Source organism: Oryx dammah, unplaced genomic scaffold, assembly GCF_014754425.2.
Source record: "Oryx dammah isolate SB20612 unplaced genomic scaffold, SCBI_Odam_1.1 HiC_scaffold_28, whole genome shotgun sequence".
In the NCBI taxonomy this organism is placed as follows: Eukaryota; Metazoa; Chordata; class Mammalia; order Artiodactyla; family Bovidae; genus Oryx; species Oryx dammah.
The window spans coordinates 92,854,306-92,881,342 of NW_024070212.1; the positions used below are offsets into that span (position 1 = coordinate 92,854,306).

Below are 27,037 nucleotides of genomic sequence, written 5' to 3' on the forward strand. Positions count from 1 at the left end.
GCCTTTGAGTTTCTTAAGGCCTTAAACTGTGTGGGACTTGCTTTTTTTACCCAGTCACATAAGGCTGTGTTTAATACTCCCTGCTGTGAACATGCCAGTTTGTTTATCCATTCTCCGGCTAAAGGACATCTGGGTTGTTTCGGGCCTTGGCTACTGTGAACAGTGGTGCTGTGAGCCTTCTTGAAATACATCCGTTTTTGTTGGGTGTATACCTGGGAGTGGAACAGCCAGGTGGGCTGTAGGTATTGGTGCTTCTTTTTTTTTTTTTCCTGCGTCGTGTGGCATGTGAGATCTTAGTTCCCCAGCCAGGGATCAAACCCATGCCCCCTGCTGTGAAAGTGTGGAGTCTTAATCGCTGGACCACCAGGAAAGTCCCCAGGTATTGGTGCTTTAAATTACAAATGTGATAAATACCTGCTTGTTGTTAAAAAAAAAAAACTACAATCCCAAACCGAAAGTCTCCGTTCCTTCCCCACAGTTCCTGTACCTGGAGGAGACATGGTTAACTGGTGGGAGCATCTCCCCCAGGCCTTTCTCCAAGCACATAGTTCATGTACATGTGAGCCTGGTAAAGGAGGCTGTGGTCCAGCCCTGGGCATTTGGGAAGGCTTGTTTGGCAAGCAAGGCCCTCGTCTTAAGTCCCCAGGGTAGAGTGGGGAGGTCTAGTTTAGCTGACCTCGGACCCCTACCCATGCAGGGCCCCTCATAAAGCGAGGCCTAGGGAAAGCAAGGAAGGATCTGGAGCCTTGAGGATCCTCTCAAGCCTGTGGCTAAGCACCCAGGCCTGGCTCTTAGCAAGTCTCCCTCCTGCAGGACGAGAACATGGTGAGCTTCATCAAGGGCGGCATCAAAGTTCGAAACAGCTACCAGACCTACAAGTGAGTGGGACTGGCCTGGGCTGGGGGGTGTGGGGGTTGGGGGGCACAGCAGAGCACAGCATCTACTATCCTGTGCCCCTCAAGCTGCACTGTGGGAGGCAGAGGGTGCTGGCTGGAGGCAGGACACCTAGAATGCTGTGTGACCTCACATTTCTGCAACCTTAGGACCTCCGTTTTCTGGAATATTATTCCCCTGGTTTTCTGGGTGTATCTGTTTATTTGGTCCCTCCAAGTGCTGTCTTTGTGCCTAACTCTGAACTAGGGAAAAATAAGACATATTCGGTACAAGCAGCTCGGTCTGGTTGGGGTAGGAGAAAGATGCAGGAACAATCATTTTGAGGACAGCAGTAGAATTCCTACACATCCGTAAGGCCCCATCCAAATGCCACTTTCCCCATGAAGCCTTCCTTAAACCCTCCAATATGTAGAAATGGTGCTTATACACACACGCCCCCTCTGCAGACTGGGAGCTCCTCGAGGGCCAGATAGGTTATTTCCATGCTGGCTCAGCACTGGGCCACACATAGGGCCGTGTTTATGGAGCAAAGATTGAAGACTTAATCCAGAGCACTTCTGCCCGACATGGTCCTGCAGTCCTTGTCTGTAATTCCCAGACCAGGAAAGCTCTGCAAGTAATTAACCCTCCCTCCTGCCCTCAGTTTGGCATTGAAACTCCTTTTCCATTAAAAGTTGACTTGAATTGACTCGAGACTGTTGCCATTACTTTGCCCACTTAATGTGAGAGTTTCCCTCACTGAGGTTGATTTCAAGGTGTTCCTGGGGTATAACACACCATGCCGTATACGGATGCCAGCTCCTTTGTGTGGTCTCTGCTGGAATTGCTCAAGGAAACCAGATGTGTGTTCTGGCCCCTCCAGGCTCCCTACCTGCTGCCAGAGTGATGTTTTCAAAGCACAAACCTTGTCAGGTCACTCCCTGCCAACTCCCAAGACCTCTCTTGCTCTTAGAATAAAGTCCTAGGTCTTTGCCAAGTCACTCCTGGGAGCTCCGTTTGTTCTTGTAACCTCATCTCCTGTCCCCCTCCACCTCAGACATTTGGGCCTTTCCTCAGTTTTGCAAACATACCAGCTCATTCCTACCTCAGGGCCTTTGGACATGCTGTTCTCTCTGCCAGGAACACTCTGTGCAGGCTAGCTCCTTGTTCCTCAGGTTTCAGCTCAGATGTCAGCCCCTTGAAGAAACCTTCCCAGCACCCCAAATGAGGTCAGGCTCCAGGGTTCCCCCTCTTCCTCTCAGTGACTCGATGGGGGTCCATCCCTGAGAGTTGTGAAGATAGCAGCTTGACGGCTTTGTGCCCTGCCGTCCAGAGAAGCTCAGTCAGTGTTTGCTGAGTAATGCTCTTAAGATGCTCATGGCCTGGGGAGGAGGCAGGTACCTCTTTAATTTCCCTGTCCTGCCCCAGGCGGACTGGCATATGTTTGTGCTCAGAGCTATGGGTGACCAGAAGGAAGAGGGTTAGATTCCAACCCAGAAACTCCAGGAAGACTTCCTTAAGGAGGTGCTGTTGGAGTTAGCCCAGTGTTCCTCATCTGGGGCCAGTTTCCCCACCACGAGGCAACGTCCAGAAACAGTTTGCTTGTCATACTGGGAGAGGCTGCTCCTGACAGCTAGTGAGTGGAGGGCAGGAATGCTGCTAAATTACCTAGGATGTGTAGGACAGCCTCCACCCCCCGCCCCCAATCTGAACAAAGAATTATCCAGTTATCCAGCCTAAACTTATCAGTAGTACCAAGGTCGAGAAGCTGTTCTAGACAGAATGCAGAGCACAAGCCAATGCCTAGAGGTCAGATGAGGCAGGTGTGTAAGAGCTGATAAAGCTGAAATTCAAGAGCAAAGAGTTTGTCATTACGGTGGGAGATGGGGCTAGAGGTTCCTCGAATATCGGCTCTCTGGATTGCCAGACAGTTACATATCCACCACCAGGGAGTTCTGGGGTCAGTAAGAAGTGGGGGCCACTTGGCCCCAGCTGGAAGGGGACCCCGCCCCCCAGCTGTGGCTGAAACAGGCTTTACCTCCCTCCACAGGGAGCTGGACAGCCTTGTGCAGTCCTCACAGTACTGCAAGGGGGAGAGCCACAGGCACTTTGAAGGAGGGGTGAAGCTCGGCGTGGGCGCCTTCAACCTGGTGAGTGGGCATACCTCCCCGTGTCCAGCATCTGGGTTCAAGATTAATCTCCCCTGCACATCACTGGCTATACTGGGTCTCTGCCGGGCTACTGTCCTGGGCCCCAGTGATGATGCAGACACACTGCCAGCCTGGGGGTAACTCGGCTGGGGTGGGAGTGGAGGCTGGCCATGGCTCCACGGTCCCTTCTGTACGTTTCTTCCTGAGGCAAGTTGAAGCTTGAAATCAACTATGGTGACAGTATTTATAGCACCAGAAATTGACAAGCGCAAGACATCAGGGCTTTTTCCACCCCAGAAAGCTGGTGGTTAAACATTGACCAGTGGCTGGGAAGGAGACAGGCCTGGAAACAACTGGTGACCAATGGGGAACAGAAAGCCAGGACTTCTTGCTGGGGGACTTGGGGAAGGTTCCGGGGAGCAGGGAGTATTTGAGCTGGAACTTGAAGGATCCACAGGTAAGGTGGAAAGAGCATTCTAGGCAGAGGGGACAGTGTGAGCTGAGTCAGGGAGGCTCAGAAGAGGCGTGCCTGCTCCTGGGAGGAGGAGCTGCTCTTGGATGACTTGGACTTCTGGCCCTGGGTGGCCAGGGACTTACCCCAAAGTGTGTGTGGTGGGCGGTGGCTCTTCCCTTACAGGCAAAGCCTGTTCGGGTGGGGATCCTGCCCCTCTCGGGGTTTCAGATTCCTCATTTGTTAGATGGGAGCAGTGATTCTGGCCCAAGTGCTGAGAAATACAAGCTGCAGAGTGCAGTTGTAGCTGGACTGTCTTGGGTTCAAGAAGTGGCTCCACTTCTGATCTGTGGAGCCTTGGGCATATTCTGTCACTTACCTCATGCCTCTGTTTCTCCCTCTATTAAACATAGCAGTAAATCCCTTCTTTGCAAGACTGTTCCGAGATTCAGTGCAATGACAGAGATCCTGGTACAAAGCAGGGATTAAGTGTAATAACAATAGCTAACTACTAGGTGCAACCTCTGTTATGTGCTTCACGTGTATTGATGTGATCCATCTGGTAGGGGCTATTTTTATTTCCATTTTACAGATGAGGAAACTGAGGCAGAGAGAGGTGACCGAGCTGGGAGTGGTGAGGTTAGGATCGAGATGCAGTCTTTTCCTTATTGTCATGCTGTAGTGCCTCTCTCCATCAGTGGGAGCTGGGGGCGGCCTCATGGGCATTCCAGAGATGGACCTGCACCTCAGGGATCACCCCCAGGACTGTGGAGGTCTGCATTTGGGAGGGGTGGCCCCCACCCCTCAGGGGTTCGCCTGCTTCTCTCTTCAGACGCTGTCCATGCTTCCTACCAGGATCCTGCGGCTGCTCGAGTTCGTAGGGTTTTCAGGAAACAAGGTAACCACTGCCCTCCTGGGGCTCCCAATCCTCAGCTCCAGGGCCGGAGCTCAGCTGGTGGGGTGTGGCTGAGGGGCTGTGGGGCCTTAGTGCCAGCTCTGGCTCAGTGGCCCCCCTCGGTGTGAGACCCTGGACAAGGCCCAGGCCTCTCTAGGTCGCAATCTGTTCTCCTGCAAATGGGACCAGTGATTGCTACCAGGCTCTTCTCAGGGTGGAGAGGCTCTAGGGTGAGGATGGGTGTGAAGAGTGGCTCCTGGGGTCCTTTAGGGGCCTGGGGTCATCATCTCTATGTCTGGTAGGTGTTAGGAACCTGGTCCTTCTCCCCTCAGATAGCCTTGAGCAAGTCCTTCCCCTTGGGACTTGTCTGGGAGATGCCCATGGGGAGCCCTGCTGTGCACTGGGCCTTGAAGTGGAAACCAGAGGACTCAAGAACCCAGAGGCTTTACTGAGGGTAGGAACCTGAGTGCCAGGTAGTAGATCAGGGAGGGCTCCCTGGTGGAGAAGACCCAAAATGGTACAAGGAGCATTAGCCTGGAAGTCAGGAGCCCTGGGTCTGTCTAGCCTCATCCCCTTCTTCCTGTGACTCTGAACAAAGACTACTGATTGCCCTCTCCACTGATCAAATCAGTGTTTCTCCAGCTTGGACTTTCTCCAGCCTTTCCTGACTTTTTGCCATGTGCACAGACCTCTATATTATTATTTACATATTATTTTTCTCAAGTGTGGTTCTTTTTTTTTTTACTTAAATTTATTTAAAGGAAACATTACTACACAGAGACCCCATATTATGTGGCATGGTAAGAGCATGATCGTAACGATAAATACTACAGGACCAAGCAGTCTTCCTTGGTCCACCAGATCGTGTAGCCTATTTATCTCTGTGTGAAAGACAGCTTAGAGCAGGGTGATGCTGCTCGCTCCAGCACCACACTGAGGCTTTCTCCTGTACCCTGAGGACAGTTGAGTACTGGGAAGGGCTGCTCCTCCCTGGGACCCTCTGCTTCTTCTCACCTGTCCCAGGACACGTACAGGCTTGGCTGCCATCTGTGGTCTGTGGCCTGGGCCCAGGGAAACACTCAATAGAGGCTCTGAAAGTCCTCAGTTTTTTTTTTTTTTTTTTTTTTAAATAAGAAGGCCCTTGGGTCCTGAGTAGGATCTCAGGTTGATGATGGAAGAACACGAGAAAGTCTGAGAGGTGGGACAGGGTGACCTGGCCAGGAAGAGAGGGTGGCAAGGCTGGAGCAAGAGGGACCTCCTGCACCCACCAGCTCTGGCTTCGTCTTTGTCCCAGTCAAGGGGGTTGTGGAGGGTTTGCAGCTGGGGTGAGGCAAGTCAGATGCGTCTATTAGAAAGATCAGAAATGCATTCTAGGATAGGCAGTGGCGCAGAAACTGCTGGTGGTGATACAAGTGTAGTCTGGCTTCTTGCTCCTCCCCAGGCAGGCTCTGGAGCCTTCTCCTCCTGGCAGCCTTCCCAGCCTGCAGTTTCTATGGCCCTTTCTGTGCCCTGAGCCTGTGGTTAGGATTATCTGCCTCCTTGTCATTTCTACTCCCCCACCAGACTTGGGGCTGCTCAGGGCCTTGGCGCCTGAGCAGGTGGCTATAGGGAGGAATGGGGAAGGGGGTATTAGGGAGGTAGGGGATGCCGTTGCCTTTGCCCTGGCTGTGGCAGTGGGGTCCTCTGCCCCCTTGCTGGCTGAGGTACTGAGGTACTGAGAGGGATGGCCTCTTGTTCCTGATTGCGCGGCCTCCAGGGTTCCAGGCTCGGAGCCCAGTGCTGTCTGGCCCCTTCCGCAGCAATGGCGCCCTCACAGCTGTCCAGGGACCTCCCTTCCCCTCCCCTGCCCCAGGTCGCGGGGTGGAGCTGGGGGCCTCGGGCCTGGCTGCCTCAGCTGTCCCCGTCTTTCCCCAGGACTACGGGCTGCTGCAGCTGGAGGAGGGGGCATCTGGACACAGCTTCCGCGCCGTGCTCTGCGTCATGCTGCTGCTCTGCTACCACACCTTCCTCACCTTCGTGCTTGGTAGGAGCGCCCTCCCAGTGAGCACCAGGGCCTCTGGGCTTCGACTGCCTCTAAGGGCAGGGGTGAGAGGGCAAGGAGCTGCTGGCCCCCAGGACTGGGGAAGGGCCCCTGAAACCAGAAACAGTAGAACCACAACTGTCCAGGGGCCTGGACACTCACTTCTTTACAGTGTGACTGGGTTCCAGACTCGATTTTCTCATCTGTGAAATGGGGGTGGGTCCTGCCCACCTTGTAGAGGGCATAAGGATGCTGTCAGCCCTAGGGTCTTATTCAGTCCTCACATCACCCCAGACACAGAAGAGTTATCATCAACATTTCACAGAGCAGAAATGGAGACCCTGAGAAGCCCCTGGCAGGTTGCTGGGAGGATCACCAGGGAGGATGGTGATGAGTCCTGTTGTCCCCCACCTCCTTCAGGCACCGGGAATGTCAACATCGAGGAGGCAGAGAAGCTCTTGAGACCCTACCTGAAGCGATACCCTAAGGTGAGCCTCACCTCCTGGCAGAGAGCTGCAGCCCACATGTGCCCTGTGGACCCCCACAAACCCAGATACGTGTCATTGTAGGGCGCCATCTTCCTGTTCTTTGCGGGGCGGATTGAAGTCATTAAAGGCAATGTTGATGCGGTAAGTAACGGGGGTCTGAGCCAGTGCTGGAGGCCCCTCAGGTCTCCCAGGTCAGTGGGACTGCAGACACACAGACAGGGGACAGGCAGACCGGGAGGGGACCCTGAGAGAAGATCCATGAAGGGAGCGGACCCAGGAGAGGCACTGCCAATGACGGGAGAGTCTGGGAGGGCGAGGGGGGAGGTGGCAGTGCTGGTGAGTGGGATTGGCAGGGAGAAGGAGGGATACCGCACCCCTGAGCAAGGCAGAGAGGCGGGCGGGTCTGCTGTCCAGGGCAGGGTGACAGGCTGCCAGGGGCGAAGCAGGCGTCTGGATGGCCTGACTAAGGATCTGGGCTCCGAGGTGGGAGGGAGCCGTGGAAAGGGTGAGAGAGGGGAGGCTTACCACCCTGGCAGAGTCCCCAGCACTAAGCCAAGGCCCAGGAGAGACCCTGTGACTCGGAGTTCTGGCGCTTCCCGCTGGTCCTGGCTGTGGTTCATCAGGCCGAAGGACAGATGTCCCGGGTCCAGGTCACTTTGTGGAAGCTGCTAGAACCTTTGGAGTTTGCTCTGAGGCAGAGACATCACTGTATCACTTTAATACTTCCCGCTGCCTATTATGCCTCTGTTATAGCTCTGTCCCACACTCTTTCACTTTGTGCCGCTTTGTGCCGAAAGACTAGAGTCCCTAGGAGGGTTGATAACTGGGCTCAAGGTCATGTAAGGCTTTGAGGATAGAACTGGGACTGGAGGCCACACCCGCTGTCTCCCTGATGCTGCTGCTCACCCCGCTCCTGAGGCTGGCCTGGGGCTGGGGCTGCTGTGGAGTTGGGCAGGGGTGGAGGGTGTGGCGGGGGGTTGGGGCAGACGGCTGGGGCTGGGGGATGCTGGCAGAGGCTCAGTGGCAGGTTCCTACAGGCCATCCGGCGGTTCGAGGAGTGCTGTGAGGCCCAGCAGCACTGGAAGCAGTTCCACCACATGTGCTACTGGGAGCTGATGTGGTGCTTCACCTACAAGGGCCAGTGGAAGATGGCCTACTTCTACGCAGACCTGCTCAGCAAGGAGAACTCCTGGTCCAAGGTGGGCTGACACCACGTGTTGGGGGAACAGGGAGACCAGAAGACCAGCCTAGATTGGCCATGAGCCCCCAGACTAGGACCAAGCCCCTAACTGAACACAGACATCTCAGCTATAATTTAAGCAAAACCACAAATTCTACTAGACCTCAGGGTTGGAAGGAACTAAAGACCACGGGAAACAGGTGACCTTTAGAACTACAAGGTGTCGAGATTTTTAGCCACAAGGGACAGAAGTGTCACTCACATGGTCTACATGAGTGTTGCCCAACAGAACTTTCTGTTACAGTGAAAATGTTCTATGCTGTCCAGTGTGGGAGCCCCCAGTCACACGTGCACGCCAAGCTCTTGAAATCTGCCTGCTTCAACTGGGAAACTGGATGTTTTCAACTTTATTCTGTTTTAATTAATTTAAATGTAAAAAGTCACATGGAGCTAGTGGACATGTTACATGACTATGCAGGTGTAAACACAAAGGCTTATTGGTTCATATAACTGAAAATTCTAGGCACATCTGATTTCAGGTTGGGCGAATCCATGAATTCTAAGTCATTTGGGCTTATTTTTTCTGGCTGGGACTGTGCTCTTCTCTGTGACTTCTTCATGTGCCAGCAGGGTGGCTGTGGGCTGCCTGTTCCTATATCATCTCTCCCGTTTGGTTTCAACCAAAGTCCCATGATAAAGCCTCATTGGTCTGCATAGATCACAGGCCAGTGCCTGGAAACAGGGGTGGGAAGACCATTTCCATGGATTAGAAGTAGGAGAGGGGTGATTCGCCAGGAGAAAAATGAGGTGATGCCCCAGAATAAGTGTTGTTGGGAGTGAGCATTAAGGAGATGCCACGGAGGCGAAACAAAACAGATGCTCAGCATAAATGCTTATCATGGTTCAATTCAGTTCAGTCACTCAGATGTGTCTGACTCTTTGCAACCTCATGGACCGCAGTACTCCAGGCTTCCCTGTCCATCACCAACTCCTGGTAACTTGCTCAAACTCATGTCCATTGAGTTGGTGATGCCATCTAACTATCTCATCCTTTGTCATCCCCTTCTCCTGCTCTCAGTCTTTCCCAGCATCAGAGTCTTTTCCAATGGGTTAGTTCTTCATATCAGGTGGCCAGTTGTGTCCGACTCTTTGTGACCCTGTGAACTGGGGCCCACCAGGCTCCTCCATCCTTGGGATTCTCCAGGCAAGAATACTGGAGTGGGTTGCCATTTCCTTCTCCAGGGGAACTTCCCAACCCAGGAATCGAACCCAGGTCTCCTGCATTGCAGGCAGACGCTTTAACCTCTGAGCCACCAGGGAAGCCCTATTATCATGGTAAGTGGTGAAATAATTATAAGCCATTATCATCATAGAGTAATAATAGCACAGAATTCTGAACTAAGAGTCTTAGAATCATTTAGATCATCAGAGAGCATCCGCTGTTGTGAAATCCATAGCACGTATGTCTCGGTGACCCTGATTTTCTCATCTTTCCTCCACCTCTGCATGAAAGTCCCTGTTCAGTCACCCTGCCTAGGGCCCAGGCTGAAAGGGCTCTGGCCCAGGGCTGGCTTCCCTGGTGGCTCAGATGGTAAAGAATCTGCCTGCAGGGCAGGAGACCTGGATTCACTTCCTGGGTTGGGAAGATCCCCTGGAGAAGGGAATGCCAACCCACTCCAGTATTCTTGCCTGGAGAATTCCATGGACAGAGGAGCCTTGTGGACTACAGTCTGTGGGGTTACAAAGAGTCGGACACAACAGAGTGACTTTCACTTTCGCTGGCTCAGGGCGGGCAGGGCTGGGAGGAGGAGTGGGCTTTCACTGAGCTCTGACTGTGTGCCCAGCACTTGTCCTTTCCTCCACATTATACCCAGTGAGGTAGATGTTACCTCCATCAGGCACATGAGAGACACTGAGGCTAAGAAAGAGTGAGAGACTTCCCTGGGCCACACAGCAGTTGGTGACACACACAGGATCTGAAGACAGTTTTGTGTGACTCCAAGGCCTCTGCTTTTCCCTTGCTCCTCAGTTCCCCTGAGTAGGCCCAGCTTACCCCAAGACCACCTTGCTGTTGAAGGCACTTCCTCAGGCCCAGCCCCTGTGGGCCAGCATTCATCCCTCATCCTTCCCCCTCCCAACAAAGCCTCCGGGAACCTTTTTAAATTAAAGTGATCTAGAAGCCTGCTTGTGAAGTGGGGCAGGCAGCTGGGCCTTCTACCCGGGGAAGAAGAGACCTGAGGTGGCCACACAGCTGCTGTGAGGAGCAGAGGGGGAGCCAGGCCTCCCACGCGTCAGCACGTCTGCCTGGGAGTTGGCTCAGCCTTCAGCTCTGTGGCTGTGGGGTGGTCAGCCCCCCACCTCTCTGCAATGCTTTCTCAAAAGGGTTTCCTGTGAAAGTAGGTAGAGGCTGTGGCACCTCAAGTTCTGGGGCCTCATTCATCTCTAAATTCCAGTGCTTGGCTACTAAAGTCCACCGGCTTCCAGCTCTAGGGAGTTGGCCCGTGGCCACGCCTTGCGTGCCGGCACCTCTGCTCAGTGTCTGCCCGCGCTCGGCGGGCTCACCCCTGTGGGCCTTGCCCCTAGAGCTTGCAGCCCGTGCTCGGCGGGCTTACCCCGTGGGCCCTATGCTCAGTCTGCCTGTGCTCGGCTGGCTCACCCCCATGGGCCCTATGCTCAGTGTCTGCCCGTGCTTGGCTGGCTCTCCCCTGTGGGCCCTCTGCTCAGTCTGCCTGTGCTCGGCTGGCTCACTCCCTGGGCCCTCTGCTCAGTGTCTGCCCGTGCTTGGCTGGCTCTCCCCTGTGGGCCCTCTGCTCCGTCTGCCCGGGCTCGGCGGGCTCACCCCGTGGGCCCTCTACTCCGTCTGCCCGGGCTCGGCGGGCTCACCCCGTGGGCCCTCTACTCAGTCTGCCCGTGCTAGGCTGACTCATCCCTGTGGGCCTCGCCCCTAGAGCTTGCAGCCCGTGCTCAGCTGGCTCACCCTGTGGACCTCGCCCCTAGAGCTTGCAGCCTGTGCTCGGCTGGCTCACCCCATGGGCCCTCTGCTCAGTGTCTGCCCGTGCTCGGCTGGCTCACCCCGTGGGCCCTCTGCTCCGTCTGCCCGTGCTCGGCTGGCTCACCCCATGGGCCTTGCCCCTAGTGCTTGCAGCCAGAAACCAGGCGGTGACAAATGTGTGCTCAGTGCCACAATGGGGGCATCGAGGGGGGCTCAGAGGCGGCCCTGAGTGGCCCAGCCAAGAGGACAATGAAGGCTTCTGGAAAAGGACATGTCTGAACTGAGAGTCTCAAAGGACGAGGAGTTAGGGTGGCAGGACACCCCAGGCCAGGAGAACTGCAGCGGCACAGGCTGGGGAGCCAGGGGCTGCCAGGAGGTCCTGTTTCACCAGGTGAAGGGCTTGTGGGTGGAAGTGCAGGGGGACTGTGGAGGGATCTTCCCCCTCTAAGCCACACACTGGAAGCTTCTTGGGGACAAGGACTGTCTGCCTGCACAGAAGCTAGTAGAATAATCCAGCCAAATAAATATGTGGAATCAACAGGCAAACAAGTAACTCTGGGAGAGAGGACTCCCCCTCAGGCAGGGTGGCTGTGGCTCTCCATCCGCATGGCCCCATAACATCCCTTAGTAACCTGGATGCCCATGGCTCTCGCCATGCTGCATCTGTCCTAATTCCTGCTGACTCAGTCTGGGTGGGGGCCAGGGCTGGGGAAGAAGCTCTGAGAGGAAGCCCGCAGATGAGCCTGGCAACGAAGGGACAGTGGGGTCCCAGGCAGAGGGACAGCATAAGCAGGGGCCTGAGGTGAGTTCAGGGAGTGATGGGGGAGAGTGGCCCAGAGGAGGAGCCGGAGAAGCCGGTCTCCAGGGCCCTGAGTGGCTGTTTGGGCTTTAGCCTGACAGTGGGGGAGCTCTTGTTGCTTGTGGCTTGTATTTGTGCCTTTAGAAATCTGTCCTGCAGTCGCTGGGCACCCTCACATGCCAGTCCTGTTCTAGGGCAGGTCATCTACAACTGAACAGAGCAAAGACCTCGAGGCTCATGTTCTAGTAGGGAGAGAGACAAGAAACATAGATGATGTGCTGTGTAAGATAACGCCAGGTTCTGGTTAAGCGCCATGAAGAAAAATTGGGCAAGGTGCGGGTGGAGGATGTGACCAGTGTGATCAGGAGGGGCCTGCCTGAGAAGACACCAGAATGGAGTGGAGGAGCAAGCCAGGCTGACATCTCCGTGAAGAATGTTCCAGGCCTGGTAGATGTTAGGACAGGTGTAGAAGGAAGCTGAAGCCATGAGTTGATATATTCTGGAAACAGTCCAGAGGCTAGTGTGGCTAGAGCAAGGGGGCACCAGTGGAGAAGCTGGAGGGGAAATTGAGGGAGGCTGCATCAGGCCTCGCAGGCTGTGACAGGGAATGTGGGCCTTCTGCCTAAGTGCAATGGGATATCATGAGTCAAAGAGGGACTGCTGTGACCTCATTCTAAAATGTCCACACGGCAGTGGTGTGGAGAATGGCTGGCGGGGGGCAGGAGTGAGGAGACCACATGGACCAGGGCGAGGCCTGGGGAGATGGCGTGGAGTGATAGGGGCCAGGCCAGTGGGATTCAAGAGCTCTGGGCAGTAAAGTCCCGAGGGTTGGGTGGCTCAGTACTGGGGCCAGGGGGAAGGAGAAGGCACAGGTGACACCAAGAGGTTAAAGAGGGCTGGGGAACAGATTTCACTGAGGGGAGCATCTTCTTAGCATACCCTGCAAAGACCAGGTTTTCCTCATGTTGTGAAGGGCAGGTCGAGGTGCTGAGGGCAGACTGGAACTGGGAGCAGCCCTGGGTTTCATCATGGGTGGGGCTCCCAGGTGGAGGTTGCTTTCCACCTTCTCCTAAGCCTAGACTCCAGATTGTCCGGCTTCCTTCCCTCCTCTACCCGCTATATTTTGCTGGGTAGCAGCCCCAGGGGGCAAGAGCTGTGGTTCAAGACTCGACCACTGGAGGGCAGCACAGAGCCAGGTTCCTCTGGCACTGAACTTCAGGCAAAGGGGAGCGGCTTTCAGGAATACATCTCTGAGATGGGGGTGAGGTTGGGGCTCTGCAAACCACCCCTTTCTTGTCAGTGGATCGCTTGAAGCCACACAAACCTGGGGTCCCTCCCAGCTCTGCCCCTAGCAGCCCTGCGGTCCCAGGAAGCAGAGGTAGGGTACAGATTCCTTTCTGGCATTGTCTTTGGGATATATGTAAAGTGCCTGGTACACAGCAAGGCAGTCTCACCAAGGGACCCTGAGATGAGCCACAACCCAGGTCCCTGCCCCTCCTGGCCTCACACTTCTTGGGTATTCCATGCTTTATGCTACCACCCATTTATATCCCACTTACACACGTCTCTGCCCTCCCTTTGATCAGGATGTTCCTTTTGCCTGGAAGGTCCTTTTTCTGTTTCTGTGAATCTTCCCATTGGCCTTTAAGGGCCCAGTGTGAAGTATCTTCCTTGAAGCCCCTGCTGCCCCGTCTTTGTATCTCCATCCTGTCCTCAGCACCACCTGGCGCACCCACTAGCTGCTTGCGTCTGCCCAGTTGCTTCAAAGTGGAGAAGTCAGGAGCTTAGATATGGCCCAGCACGGATTTAATCCCTAGGTCATGTCCTCAAGTTGCCTCAGCTTCCTCACCCACTTTCTCCCTGGGGGTTGGGGATAATAGTGAGGTTCCAGTGAGGTATTTGTGCCAGTTCAGGACTGTGACTTGGAGGGCAGGTTGCTTACACCTGACTGTTGCTCTGCCTCACACAGGCCACCTACATCTACATGAAGGCCGCCTACCTCAGCATGTTTGGGAAGGAGGACTGCAAACCATTCGGAGACGACGAAGTGGAGTTGTTTAGGTGGGTCCGGCCATTGCATTCCATTGTAGGTCTCAGCCAGGCTCTGTCCACAGCCACCCTGAGCAGAGGGAGATGGGGGGTTGTCATCCCCAGGGCCCAGAACCCCCAGCCCTCCCCAACCCTCCCCCCACCCTGCGCCTGTTGTTGTCTCCTACCCCCACCTCCTCTTGCTGCTGCTGTTAGAGCCCTTTGAATCTGTTCAGAGGTTTTCTTTCACAAAAGTGGTTTTGTCAACATCATTTCCACTGTGCCTCTTTCATCCAGAGTGTAGCACAGATGTGGACACAGGTCCAGAGAGGTTCCTTCTGCCGAGTTAACCTGATACACTCAGAAAAGCAGAGTTGGAATCATGTAAGCAGGATTAAATCTGGCCTCTGCCATTTGTTACCTGTGTCATCTGGGACAGTTTCAGCATCTGTAAAATGGGAATAACAAACTTGGCTTTACAGGGTTGTTTTGCAAATCAAATAGAGAATAGATTTAAAGAGTCTGTGGTAGGGCCTGGAGCCAGTAAATGGTGGCTGTTTTTATTCTTACCTGCACTGCTGTGTTTGCCTTCTGCGAAGGGGCTAGAGCAGGACTCAGCCATGGCAGGCCCGAGGAGGGAGCCTCGGGCTTTCCCCCGGTCGTGGTGAGGGTTGGCCCCAACTTGCAGATATGGCAATGAGTGTGACCATTGCTTCCTGGGCTGTCGCAGTCACAGGGTGCTGTCATTTACTGAGGGACTTAGTTTCTTTATCTTATGTAACTCTTCTAGAAGATCTGTGAGGGTAAGAATCCGTGGGGAAATAAGAGTTATTTTTCCTCCATCCTTCTGGATTCTTGGCTGAGACCCTCATAATAAGATTAATGGAAAAACAAACAGAAATGTAATAACTTCTGTATGGGAGGGACCCAGGAAAACTGAGGTGACTCTCTGAAATGGCCCAAGCTGTTACCTCAAATGCCATCTCCAGCTAAAGCAAAAAAGAAGAGTTAGTTGGATGGGGAGCCAGTTATGGGAGGTTTTCAGGTAAAAGAGAGGGTATATGGTTGTTATGCAGATTTTAGTCTCCGCTTTCTTCATTGATAAGTTTCTGGAGATTTAGTCTTACTTCTCTTCCTAGTCCAGAGAAAGACATCCTTACAAATGGACATTTTCCTTGTAAATGTCTCTTACAAGAAGGTTAAATTCTACTAGATTTTCAGAGCATTTTGTGTGATTGCTGTTTTCTTAAAAATAATCAGCCTAAAATAACCCTTATGCCAAAGATGCATATTTGGGGGTAACAACTTCTCCTTTCCATATCATTGTCTCCATTTCAGGGATAAGAAAGCAGGCCGAAAGAGGTTCCACAGTGAATAAGTGGCAGAGGTGTTTGCTGGGGACCTCACAACTAGGTCCAGCTGTTTCCTGGGCCTGGACGGCTCAGGTCACAGCTATACCCCCATGATTGTGGCAGAAATTCAGGGCAAGGCAGAGCTGGGGGGATGGAGCCCCAGATGTAGTCTTGCTCAGCTGCATACCACATTTTACTCTACCCTTGGAAACAGCTGAGGAGGCTGCAACTCACATGGCCAGAGTTAATGAAAGGCTTGTGCTGTGTGGTCTTGGGCAGGTCCTTCCCTCATGAGTTTTAATCTCCTCTGTGAAACTAGGGTCAGACTTCTGCTGGGCCCTCAGGAAATGGGGGCTGGGAGTAGAGAGGGACAACTGGAAGGCAGAGCAGACCTGAGGAGTGGTGGTGGTGGTCATGTACCTTCTCAGCTCTAGCTACGGGTGCAGAGGAGCCTGCCTAGCCATAGGAAGTGGTCAGATCTTGCGATAAGGCCTATGAAATTAGGTCGTAGCCACAGGCTATGAATCCAACACTCTCATCTTATAGATGGGGAAAATGAGGCCCAGAGAGGGGTCAAGCAGTGGGCAGGTTGGAGACTCTCAGTTCTATTCTAGCATTTTCTTGCTCTCTCTCCATCCTCATCTCTTCCACAGAGCTGTGCCAGGCCTGAAACTCAAGATTGCTGGGAAATCTCTACCCACAGAGAAGTTTGCCATCCGGAAGTCCAGACGCTACCTCTCCCCTAAACCTATCTCGTTGCCCGTCCCTGCTCTGGTGGGTAGGAGGGTCTTGACTGGTCCTGAACTCATTTGGGATTGTGGGGATTAGCTGAGGGTCAGGGATATAGCCAGTGACCCTGGAGGGTGTGGATGCAGGACAGAGACCTTCATGACCCCAGGGCCTGGAGATGATTTTACAGATCACCTGGCCCTGGTTGAGGGACAGGAGTTTGAGCCTACCTCAGCCTCTGAGAAAGCATGGTCTACTAGGGATGGGGGTGGGCAGGCAGGTGAGCAGGCTGCGGATGCCTGAAAGCAGAAAGCTCAGCTCTCCCAGATAGGCATCTCTCAGCTGTTTGTGTTGCCATCCTGTCTGCTTCTGTCTTGTCACATGAGTTTAATTATTGTTTATACTGTTCCCCCATCACTGCCCCAAGCTTTTCTGAGGCTGGGACCCGTGTTACAGTCAACTTTGAAATAACAGTAATTGCTGGGATTGTTACTGGGCATATGCTTGTTCAAGGCTCGTTACACCCATTGCCTATTGCCTCTTCTGACCTTCACAAGAACCCTCTTAGGTGCTGGTGGCATCTCCATTTTACCGAAGGGGATAAAAAGGCCTAATAGATAAATAGGAAGCTAAAATATAGGTAAGATATAAGTAGAAAGATGAAATAACTTGTCCAAGTCCCATAGCTGATGAGTTAGAATCTGAACCCAGGCAGTCTAGTTCCAGAGTCCATATTCTGAATCACAGCTATGATGCTAATTCCATGCATGATCTGAGCAGGCATCAGAGCAAGTTCTAGTTTGTTAAGAGTCCTTGTTATTCAAATAATAAGGCAGCCAGAAAGGTAGGAAGGGTGCTGCTTCAGAGACCTGGCTCTGCTGTTCACTAATTGTGGGACGTTGGATATAGGTTTCCTTTCCCTTACTGTAAATATCTACGTTGCCCGTTTCATAGAGCAGGTATGAAAGTCTGCTGATAAAAACTTATTAAACTTACTGCATAAATTAACAAATTCAGTATTTATGTAGACTTTATTTTGAGCTTATATCTTGAATATCTTTAAATAAATTTTGAACTATTTTACAATTCAAAATATACAATAAAGCTGTCATCAAATGGGGGCATATGTTGTAAGGAGGGGCAGGGAAAGCTGCTAACCGGATATTTAGGGGAGAATTTCCAAAACTGTAACCGGCAAGATGCTATGTGTGCATAAGATTATTTCTGTGATTAAATACATTTGGGAAAGACCGGCCTGAACAAAGTTTACATACTGTAGACCTTCTTGGAGCCTTTATATGCTCATCTGCATGGTAGGTCTCCGAGAAGAAGCTGAAATGCAGTTTTTCCCTGTTGTTTAGCCACAGAACTCTTTTAGACCATGTAATGATTTACTAAGTACTTGTCAAAACTTAAAGTCCCTCCCTAGAACATAACAAGAACTATAGAAAGTCTTTCTAGAACTTTATGTGTACAAGTCACTGTCATGTCCATTGCTTCGTTTGATAGTTTAGGAAATGCTAATCTTGGCTAACAGAATTACTAGGATGAAAATTTAGTATTCTGAGCTTCCTGGCAGCTAAGGCAAAGAAAGAAATCATATGTTTCATAGATGGAAACTCAGGCCCACTGCCTTAGTGAAATAGGAGAGAAGGTAACTTGGTCTTAAGCCCCTGAAGAGCTTATGTCAACTGATTCCTCCAGTACAGGAGGCCTTGTTAGCTGGAGCAAGGAAGACAACTCCATGGAGAGTGTGGGGCATGACCTTGTTCTCAAAGGATAGGAAATTTGGACAGAGATTGGGAGAGTGCAGACTAGTGCCCTAGGGATCCAGGAACAGAAATGTAATTGAAAACTATATGAGGAGCAGAGTGAGAATACGGGTCCATCTTAAATTCTCACAGGGGTAAGGAGAGATCTCAATAATAAGTAAGAGATAAGAATCCCCATCACTCCCTCAAGCCTACAGCTTCAAAGGCTGGGCTGAGACTTGGCATGGAAGATTAGAGCTAGAAGGGCCTTTAGTGATCCTCATCTGAGCTACACGTTTTATAGATGGAGAAACTTGAGGCCCCACTGGGGAGGAAACCTAGGACTGACTTGCTCCCCTGCCCCTAGGAAATGATGTACATTTGGAATGGCTACGCTGTGATTGGGAAGCAGCCGGAACTCACAGATGGAATCCTTGAGATTATCATCAAGGCTGAAGAGATGCTGGAAAAGGGCCCAGGTGACTACCCCAGGCCCTTGAACTGGCCAGGCTGGGACTGACCACAGGTCTTTACAGCTGAAGGTTCCCTCTACCCAAAATGTCCTTCCTTATTTCTCTGCCCTGGTAATTGTCCTCTGCCTTTCTAGGCTGAGTTTCAGTGACGGCTCCTCCAAGAAGCTGTCCCTTGTCCCCCAGGGAGCATCAGGGCCTCTGCTGGGCTCCCACAAGCCCTGAGCTTGCTTCAGTAGGTCCTGATTTCACTGCATTGTCATCGTCTCAGTATCTGTCTTTCCTCCCCAGATGTGTGCTCCCTGAGGACAGGGGCCATGTGCAAGCCATCTCTGTGTCCCCAGGGCCCAGCAGAGTAGGGGTTCCAAGAGTAACTGTTGAGCAAATGAACAAAGCTGTCTTCCCTCACTCCTCTGTTCTCAGAGAATGAGTACTCAGTGGATGATGAGTGCTTGGTGAAGCTGCTGAAAGGCCTGTGTCTGAAATATCTGGGCCGTGTCCAGGAGGCTGAGGAGAATTTCAGGAGCATCTCTGCCAAGTAAGTGCCTCTGTGGCTGCTCTCACTCCAGATGGCCTCCTACTGGGCCCAGGGCTCCAGGGTGGCGTTTTCTGGGCTTCTCTCTCCACATGCACACATGCACGGTGCCTGACTCTGGCCTGCTCCTCCTCACTTCACATGTACTAGTTTCTGTTTTGTGCCAGGACCCTTCTAGGCCCAGATCATTAGACCTTGTCCTCCAGGGCCACCGTCCTGCCCAGCGACAGGAGCCTATCTGCAGTGTTTCCTGTGAATGGTGCCCCCTGGAGTTTGTAACTGAGGATCTCTGTCCTTGGGGAGTACAGATATTAGAGAGACAGCTATAGATAACTTAATCTGGTATGGTGAGGGCTGTGCTAGAGGAAAGCAGAGAGGCCAGCAGGTGCCAGGAGGATGGACCTGAACCTAATGCCAGACACCAGGAAAGGCTTTCCAGTAATGCCACTTCAGTTGGAAAGTTCAGGCAGAGAAAGCAAGGAAAGAGGAGTTTTAAGTGGAGCAGGTAGAGGATGTGCTAATGCCTGGACACAGGAAAGACACCTGAGGTCGGGCAGTCAGTCCTTCCCTGCTTAGGTGAAGCCATAGAGGGAAAGGGTTGCAGATGAAATAAAGGCGGTTGGGGGGCGGGGTGCAGGGTTGGGGACTGAGGTGGAGGTGGACCTAGGACATGACATGAACCATAGGTTGTCAGGGACTTGGGGCCCCAGGTGCAGAGGACTGGAAGGCTTTGCTGTGGTTCTTAAGTCTTTCTAGGGCTAAATAGTGGGAACCTTCCAAGCTGGAATTCAGGTCAGAAAACCCCACGAGACCATGAGTCGGATCCTCCCATTTGGGAGATGCTCAGGAGGAGTCTGACGGACGTGCCCAAAGAATGTTTCAAGAGCAGAGCCTGTAAGCTGTGTTTTCTTCTGTCCTACAGTGAAAAGAGGATTAAATATGACCATTACTTGATCCCAAATGCCCTGCTGGAGCTGGCCCTGCTGTTTATGGAGCAAGGCAGAAATGAAGAGGCCGTCAAACTCTTGGAAACTGCCAAGTAAGGCTTGATTTGCCTTGGCCTGGCCTTTGTTCCCCATGAGCTCAGGGGAGGCAGAGGTGCCAGGCGGCAGTGTGAGAGGGTGCTGGCAAAGGCAGTGTAGCAGCCCAGAGGCTGGGCCCACGTCCCCAGGGGAACCCAGCTCTCACCTGGTGGTAGGGAGGCTTCTCCCCTAATTTACCAAAGAGGAACTGAAATCCCAGACTCAGTGACTGAGTTGTCCAGGGTCACACCGCCAGCTGCAGGGCTGGTGTGAAGGTGCAGGTTTCCTGCCTCTAGCCCATGGATCCTGAAAGCATTCCTTCACACTGGGCCCCAAAGGACCAAGAGTGGCTCCAGAGGGCATGATGACAGGTAATCCCTATTAAATTTAAGCCCAACTCGTTCTTTAAACAGAGATAGGGACCGGCCTTTAAAAATATTCCTTGGCTAGTGGGTTCCCACAGCTCAGACTAAGGGAAAAATCACAACCTGGAGCATCTTCATATGTCTGATTCTCTGGTTTCTTCCAGGCAAAACTATAAGAATTATTCCATGGAGTCAAGGACACATTTTCGAATCCAGGCAGCCACACTCCAAGCCAAGTCTTCCCTAGAAAAGGGCAACAGATCTATGGTCTCATCAGTGTCCTTGTAGTTTTGTGCAGCAGTCCCAGGCTGGGAGACAGAATCAGCTGGACAGAGCTCCTGGAAACATTTCAAAAAGAACCCTTCCCCCTGCCCTGCCTTTGGGGTCCACCGGTGCTCCAGTGGGACAGCACGACACAGGTGTCTGTGCAGAAGTGAAGCCAGCATGCTCACCAGTACAGCCAAGGGCTTTGGTCAAGGCCAGAGCAGGTGGAGCTCCCTGCCTGCCCTGTCACACATACGGGTACTTGTTTTTCACTGTGATGTTAAGAGAATGTATGAACAGTTTACATTTTCCTTAGAAATACACTGATGGAATCAAAGTTGGCTTTTGGGAAAAAAAAACACCAACCAACCACCGGTATGTAGATCATTGTTAGACTTCAGTGAGGTCTCAGCTTCCAGGGCTGGAAGGACCTAAAAGAGGATCTGGACCTCAGGCTTCGAGATTTCTGAGGGCTAAACACAGAGGTTTCACACAATCCCACCACCTTACTTCTTACAGCCCCTTTGTAATTCTGCAATTGAAAAACAAACATGTCTTTTTAGTGAGATAATCTTGAGTCCATTTGTAGGAAAAAACATCAATTCCCACTACCAAGGAATGGTGATATCGAGGCCTGAAGGAGGGGGAGCCCTTTCTGTGCCAAAGCCAAGAAATTTGGCAGGTAAAGTTTCTCAGACACTAGTCTGCTATACGCCAAACTGAAACCACTGGGAATGATTTATGAAAGATAAAAAATCTATACTTCAAGGTACATTTATTTACTGACAGCATTTTTCTTAGAAACAGAATGGTTATTCTTAGCCTGTTTATGTATGTTTTAGATTTTTCAGTCAAGAGAAAAGCTATATTTCAGTAATAAAACTTATACACTTCAGAGATGATACAACATCTATTTCAGTAAAATACTTTGTTGCTTGAATTCTTGGGCAGGGCAGAAAGTTTCAATCAGAAGCCATATGGCCCAAGCATGTTTTATTTAGACAACCTAATGTTTTAAAATTTTCAGAATAAGTTAACAAACATTTAAAAATGGGGAGACTTCACAAATAAATCTGGTTTCTGGCTTCTTACTTTAAAAATCTGGCAATATCGGGCCTCATTTTCAAATGGCAACAATCAGTTGGAGCTGGGTAGAAGCTCTTTTCAACACTTATCCTTCTGGCCCCTAAAAGTGCCTTACTAACTCAAACACACAAATGCAGTTTCTGTAAGGGAAGGACCACAGACGACTTTTCCAATCTTCCAGCCTGCTGTATTTAGCAAACACTTTTAAGCATATGCTAGGGACAGGGTGGTTTAATCAATTAATATACAACTAAGTTTCCTTGACTGATATTGAATGAAGTTATGGGTTTTAGGTAAAGCATATTCTCATTTTCGACTGAAAAGACAGTCGAAAGATCCTTTCTGTCAGAACAGAAATGCTACTGAAGGAAAGCTCCATCCAGTACCTTGTTAGAACTAGACAAAAGAATGCTTTCCACAAAGGGCAAGCTCTCTCTTCCACAGCCTGGATGCTGGGCGCCCAGCCTAGTAGGGCAGGTGAAAGCGGTGAACTGGAGCTAGACTGCTGAACAAGGTGGCCTCTTGGCCTCCCTCACATATCAGAATGCTACCCATCGCAGTATAAAAGCAGCACTGGTCACCACATACGAAGCATAAAATTGCCATTTACAAAAGCCTTTCTTTCAGTGTTCATTTTAGATGTTTTTGATCTCTCTGTGCCAGGGTGATCTCCTAGTCGTTGCTGTTTCCTTCTGGGACTCATGCATTAGCCGCCCAGCTGTCTGCTGCCCTGGCTGCAGACGTATCGGTTTTGTCTCCTTTATCCTACCTGCAGCTTGAGCTCCTCCCTCAAACACATGCTTGTGAGGGAGGTCCCTGGCGGTCTAACGGTTAGAACTTGGTGCTTTCACGGACATGGCCGGGGTTCTATCCCTGGTCAGGGAGCTAAGATCCTGCAAGCTGGATAGCCAAAAACAAACACACACGTATGTGAAGGAACTTGAAAATGCTGGGTGTCTACACCACTGTATCCTTGTGCAGAGGCCTCTGAAGGTGAAAATGCTGTCTTGAGAGTCTCACTGTGTCTTGAGCCATTTCTGGTCATTGCTTCTCTAACACTCCAGACCTTCCTAGCACATCTGCCCTAGAAAAGGCAGCTGATTGGATGAGATTTCTGGCCTCCAAGTAAGGAGACCTAATTGCAGCCCCTGTTTTGCTACTACTGCTTTTTCAGTGTGACCCTGGGAGTCATGGAGCCTCTAAAATTTAGTAATTTGAACTAGATTAAGGCTCCCTCCTGCTGTCAACAGTTCTAATTTTGGTCAAGACTGTTTCTGGGCTTTCATCTCCAAAAAGAGGCAACTGATCTGTACCTCTCTACCTTTTGTCAAAGGCTTGTGTCCCCAGGTGGCTTATGAGAAGTAATGATAGACTCCCTCAATCAGGGGCCTCTCTGGTGGTCCAGGACACCCAGAGAGCAACTAATCCTCATTTGTGGAAAGTGTGAATCCTTGCCACACAGAGGAACTCAGTTGTTAGGGAGCAGCAACTGTGTAACATGCTCTGAACAGGCTCTTGGCAACAAAGTCTACTCTGCTTCTCACTGGTCCCAGGCCTTGAACTGGCAGGGTAGCTTCCAGCAGTGTGCTGGTCCCTATCAGCTCTCCCATATGTTGGCAGGATTCCCTATTCCTTATCTCTCAAGTCAGAATAGGAGCGTTTCCAAGACAGCTATCGTCATTCACAGCAAAGAAGCCATGACCTGACAGCGAAGCCAGGACTCTAAAAGGCCAGCATCAACCAAACACTTGGCTCAGGTCTGAGCGGGAGATTCCCAGCAACAGGGGGAGCACTGGGGGATTTTAGAAAGCCCCAGCCTGCTGAGCGCCTGAATCATTCAACAGGGGAATAAAATCCAGATACTTTTCTCCGGAGTGACTCCCAAGTTGATTTCTTCTAAGACGGTAAGGAGTAGAAAACAGTCTTCCTCTTTGCTTCAAATTTAGTCCAACAGTGTGCCTTCTCAACAGTTCTTTTATGTCCTTAGCACCATCACACTAATTCACTAATAAATGTGGTGTCTGGATTCTGAAAACCATCAGCAAATGGGAACTTCTCACCCTCACCCTCAGATGCAGTTTTCCAAGGCTGGAAAGTGCCTTTCTGCTTGAGTTAGCACAGCTCTGTGGAAATCTGGTGCAAAGTTCATCACTGTCTGACAGGGTGAAGTAAGTCCACAAACAAGGAGCCCGCAGGGCCTTAAAAATCCATTTTGAAGTAAGCAGTCTATGAGTTGCTTCCACTGTCTACTTAGCTCTTAAAATGACAAAATATAATAGAGCCCTTACTTTGGGAAGATACAGAATTACAGAAGATTGCTGTGGACATCTAAATATTAAGTGCTACTTACCAGTTGTGAGTCTAAGTCGTCCACACGTATCTAATCCTCAAAAACCACTCTATGAAGTAGGGCTATTATGGCCATTTTTCAGATGAGAAAACTGAGACAGAGGTTAAACAACTTGCCTAAGACCACACAGCTATTATGCATCAGAAATATTTGAAGCCAAGCAGTTGAACTCTAAAGCTCATGCTTTGCTAAACTACTGGTCAAGCTTTCCAATTACTAGCTTCAAGTTGGATCTGATTTAATTGACTCTTGGGCCAGTGTTAAATAAGGAAAAGGTACTGGCTAACAACTCAAAACACTAAAAATCTTTGGCTTGGAGCGCATGGAATTATGTCTGTGTGGCATGGTTCCCCACATGGCACTTAGCATCATGAAGTAGGGACAGGGTCTAAGTTGGACAAAGGCAATCCTTAAGCAACCATATTTGCTCATAAAATTAGGATGTTGGAGGAAAATGTATGAGCTAATCCCAGTTGAAGAGGTAGAGTTCCAGCCAGCTACTCCAGAGATGGAAAGTGAACTGATGCAGAGGCTCAGGCCTGGACTGTGGCTTGAGTCCAAACCATATGCTAGAAGACACTCTGAGAGGTAGGAACACTGGCAAACTTAGAAGCATATGATGCTGAAGACACTCTTAGAATTTAAGTTTTTCAGTGCTTAAGAGCTCTGGCTGGCCAAATATCTCACATCCATGGGTCAAAGTGGTTCATGGGCCAGAAATCTGTCACCCCTGGGCTAGAGGTGACTTGCAGACATCTATCTATGGAAAAGAGGTAGTGAGCAAATTCATAAGAGAAAAGCCTGAGCTACTAAAAATAGCAACTGTAAATTCTATTATCTACAGGGAATAGTGGATATAAGTACAGCTTGAATTCAAATTATTTTACTGCTTTGAGAATCAGTTTACTCTTCTATAAAATGGGGCTTAATGTCAACTGCTTCACAGGCCTGCTGAAGATAAAAAGAAATCAACTGAATAAATAGCCTAACTAAACAAACAGCCCTTAGTTTATTAAGGTACATGTATTGGCCCACATGAACTGTGGGAAGGCAGCGGTGAGTTTGGCCTAGGGGATGACTGAATCAATGGCTCAAATGCATCCATTAGGCCTTTCCCAACCCTTTACTTTGTTCATAGATTCTCTTGAACTGACTCTTCTGCATGGTGGTTCAGACCTTACATCCTTACAGCTTTGTAACCAGAAGAAAAGGGCTCCTTCAGTTCAGTTCAGTCACTCAGTCGTGTCTGACTCTTTGCAACCCCATGAATTGCAGCATGCCAGGCCTCCCTGTCCATTACCAACTCCCGGAGTTCATTCAGACTCATGTCCATCAAGTCAGCGATGCCATCCAGCCATCTCATCCTCTGTCATCCCCTTCTCCTTTTCCCCCCAATCCCTCCCAGCATCAGAGTCTTTTCCAGTGAGTCAACTCTTCGCGTGAGGTGGCCAAAGTACTGGAGTTTCAGCTTTAGCATCATTCCTTCCAAAGAAATCTCAGGGCTGATGTCCTTGCAGTCCAAGGGACTTAAGAGTCTTCTGCAATACCACAGTTTAAAAGCATCAATTCTTCGGCACTCAGCTTTCTTCGGAGTCCAACTCTCACATCCATACATGACTACTGGAAAAACCATAGCCTTGACTAGACGGACCTTTGTTGGCAAAGTAATGTCTCTGCTTTTCAATATGCTATCTAGGTTGGTCATAACTTTTCTTCCAAGTGGTAAGCATCTTTTAATTTCACGGCTGCAGTCACCAATCTGCAGTGATTTTGGAGCCCCCTAAAATAAAGTCTGACAGTTTCCACTGTTTCCCCATCTATTTCCCATGAAGTGATGGGACCAGATGCCATGATCTTCGTTTTCTGAATGTTGAGCTTTAAGCCAACTTTTTCACTCTCCTCTTGCACTTTCATCAAGAGGCTTTTTAGTTCCTCTTCACTTTCTGCCATGGCCTTAAGAGTGGTGTCATCTGCATATCTGAGGTGATTGATATTTCTCCCGGCAATCTTGATTCCAGCTTGTGCTTCTTCCAGCCCAGCGTTTCTCATGACGTACTCTGCATAAAAGTTCAATAAGCAGGGTGACATACAGCCTTGACATACTCCTTTTCCTATTTGGAACCAGTCTGTTGTCCCATGTCCAGTTCTAACTGTTGCTTCCTGACCTGCATATAGGTTTCTCAAGAGGCAGGTCAGGTGGTCTAGTATTCCCATGTCTTTCAGAATTTTCCACAGTTGATTGTGATCCACACAGTCAAAGGCTTTGGCATTGTCAATAAAGCAGAAATAGATGTTTTTCTGGTACTCTCTTGCTTTTTCGATGATCTACCCTTAGTAATGAAAAACCCCCAAATAAGGACTCTTGATTAGTCTGACTTTGGCTCAAATATTCCTCCCTTAGGCTGGTGGCTTCCCAGCGTATCTGAGAATTTGTTAGAAATGCAAATTATCAAGTCCCCTCCTTTCAATGTAGGGGTGAGGTTGAACAACCGCAGTCCTCCAGGTGGATCTAATGCACACTGAAGTGTGAGAACCACCTTGGAAAGGGCGTGAGGTACTACAATTGGTCCATCTTGAGTTACACACTTGGTTGGGAATTATTTCTAAAAAACATGGGGTACTGGGCAGACAAAAACATGTATCCACTATACATCCTTTCTTTCAAAAGTTGATTCCCAGGTGAAGGGCAGTACTGATTAGAGAGGTGGCTTATCAGCAAGCTGCCCACTCAAGAAGAGCTTTGCCTTTGTCCTTCTTGCCACCCTCAAAAATCTTTGTAAGATCCCTACTTTCCAATGGGAACCTCCTAGATGGTGGCTTCCACTCCATCAGAAATGCTCAGACTCCCTGCTTTCTCCTTCCCTTCACTTAATAAATATCTGCGGAGCACCTAAATGTCCTGCTCTCATAAAAACAAATGAAAGTAAACAAATTAGAGCCATGGAATAAACAGGGACTGTTGGTACAGAGGATAAGAAACCATCCATCAAACAATCTGGGGAAGTGAACTACAGGATAGAAACCAGAGCCTGGCATTTTAAAAAGCACAAAAAGTCTAAAAAGTAGAGTACTATTAAAGGAGAGAGGCAGAAAATCTACTATCACCATTAAGGAGCTTGGATTTTATTCTCCACACAATAGAAAGCAATTAAAAGCTCTAAGCAGATGAATGACATCATCCAATTTACTCAACTATTTTAACTGCTGTGTGAAGAATGCACCATATAAGGTTAAACA

At 50.4% G+C, this 27,037-nt stretch overlaps 1 protein-coding gene across 1 annotated transcript in view; it reads left to right on the forward strand.

The window, feature by feature from the left end:
• TTC39A (tetratricopeptide repeat domain 39A) overlaps window positions 1–22,059 on the forward strand; it is a 51,349-nt gene extending 29,290 nt beyond the window's left edge. Inside the window, exons 6-18 of the mRNA XM_040231199.1 lie at window positions 814–878; window positions 2,924–3,023; window positions 4,307–4,372; window positions 6,284–6,392; window positions 6,810–6,877; window positions 6,959–7,018; window positions 7,915–8,076; window positions 13,818–13,909; window positions 15,882–16,002; window positions 18,076–18,187; window positions 18,602–18,716; window positions 19,636–19,752; window positions 20,265–22,059. Of these exons, the coding sequence (XP_040087133.1) occupies window positions 814–878; window positions 2,924–3,023; window positions 4,307–4,372; window positions 6,284–6,392; window positions 6,810–6,877; window positions 6,959–7,018; window positions 7,915–8,076; window positions 13,818–13,909; window positions 15,882–16,002; window positions 18,076–18,187; window positions 18,602–18,716; window positions 19,636–19,752; window positions 20,265–20,388 (1,311 nt within the window). The 3' untranslated portion in view covers window positions 20,389–22,059. The remainder of the gene's footprint in view (window positions 1–813; window positions 879–2,923; window positions 3,024–4,306; window positions 4,373–6,283; window positions 6,393–6,809; window positions 6,878–6,958; window positions 7,019–7,914; window positions 8,077–13,817; window positions 13,910–15,881; window positions 16,003–18,075; window positions 18,188–18,601; window positions 18,717–19,635; window positions 19,753–20,264) is intronic.
• Window positions 22,060–27,037: the final 4,978 nt, after the last annotated feature.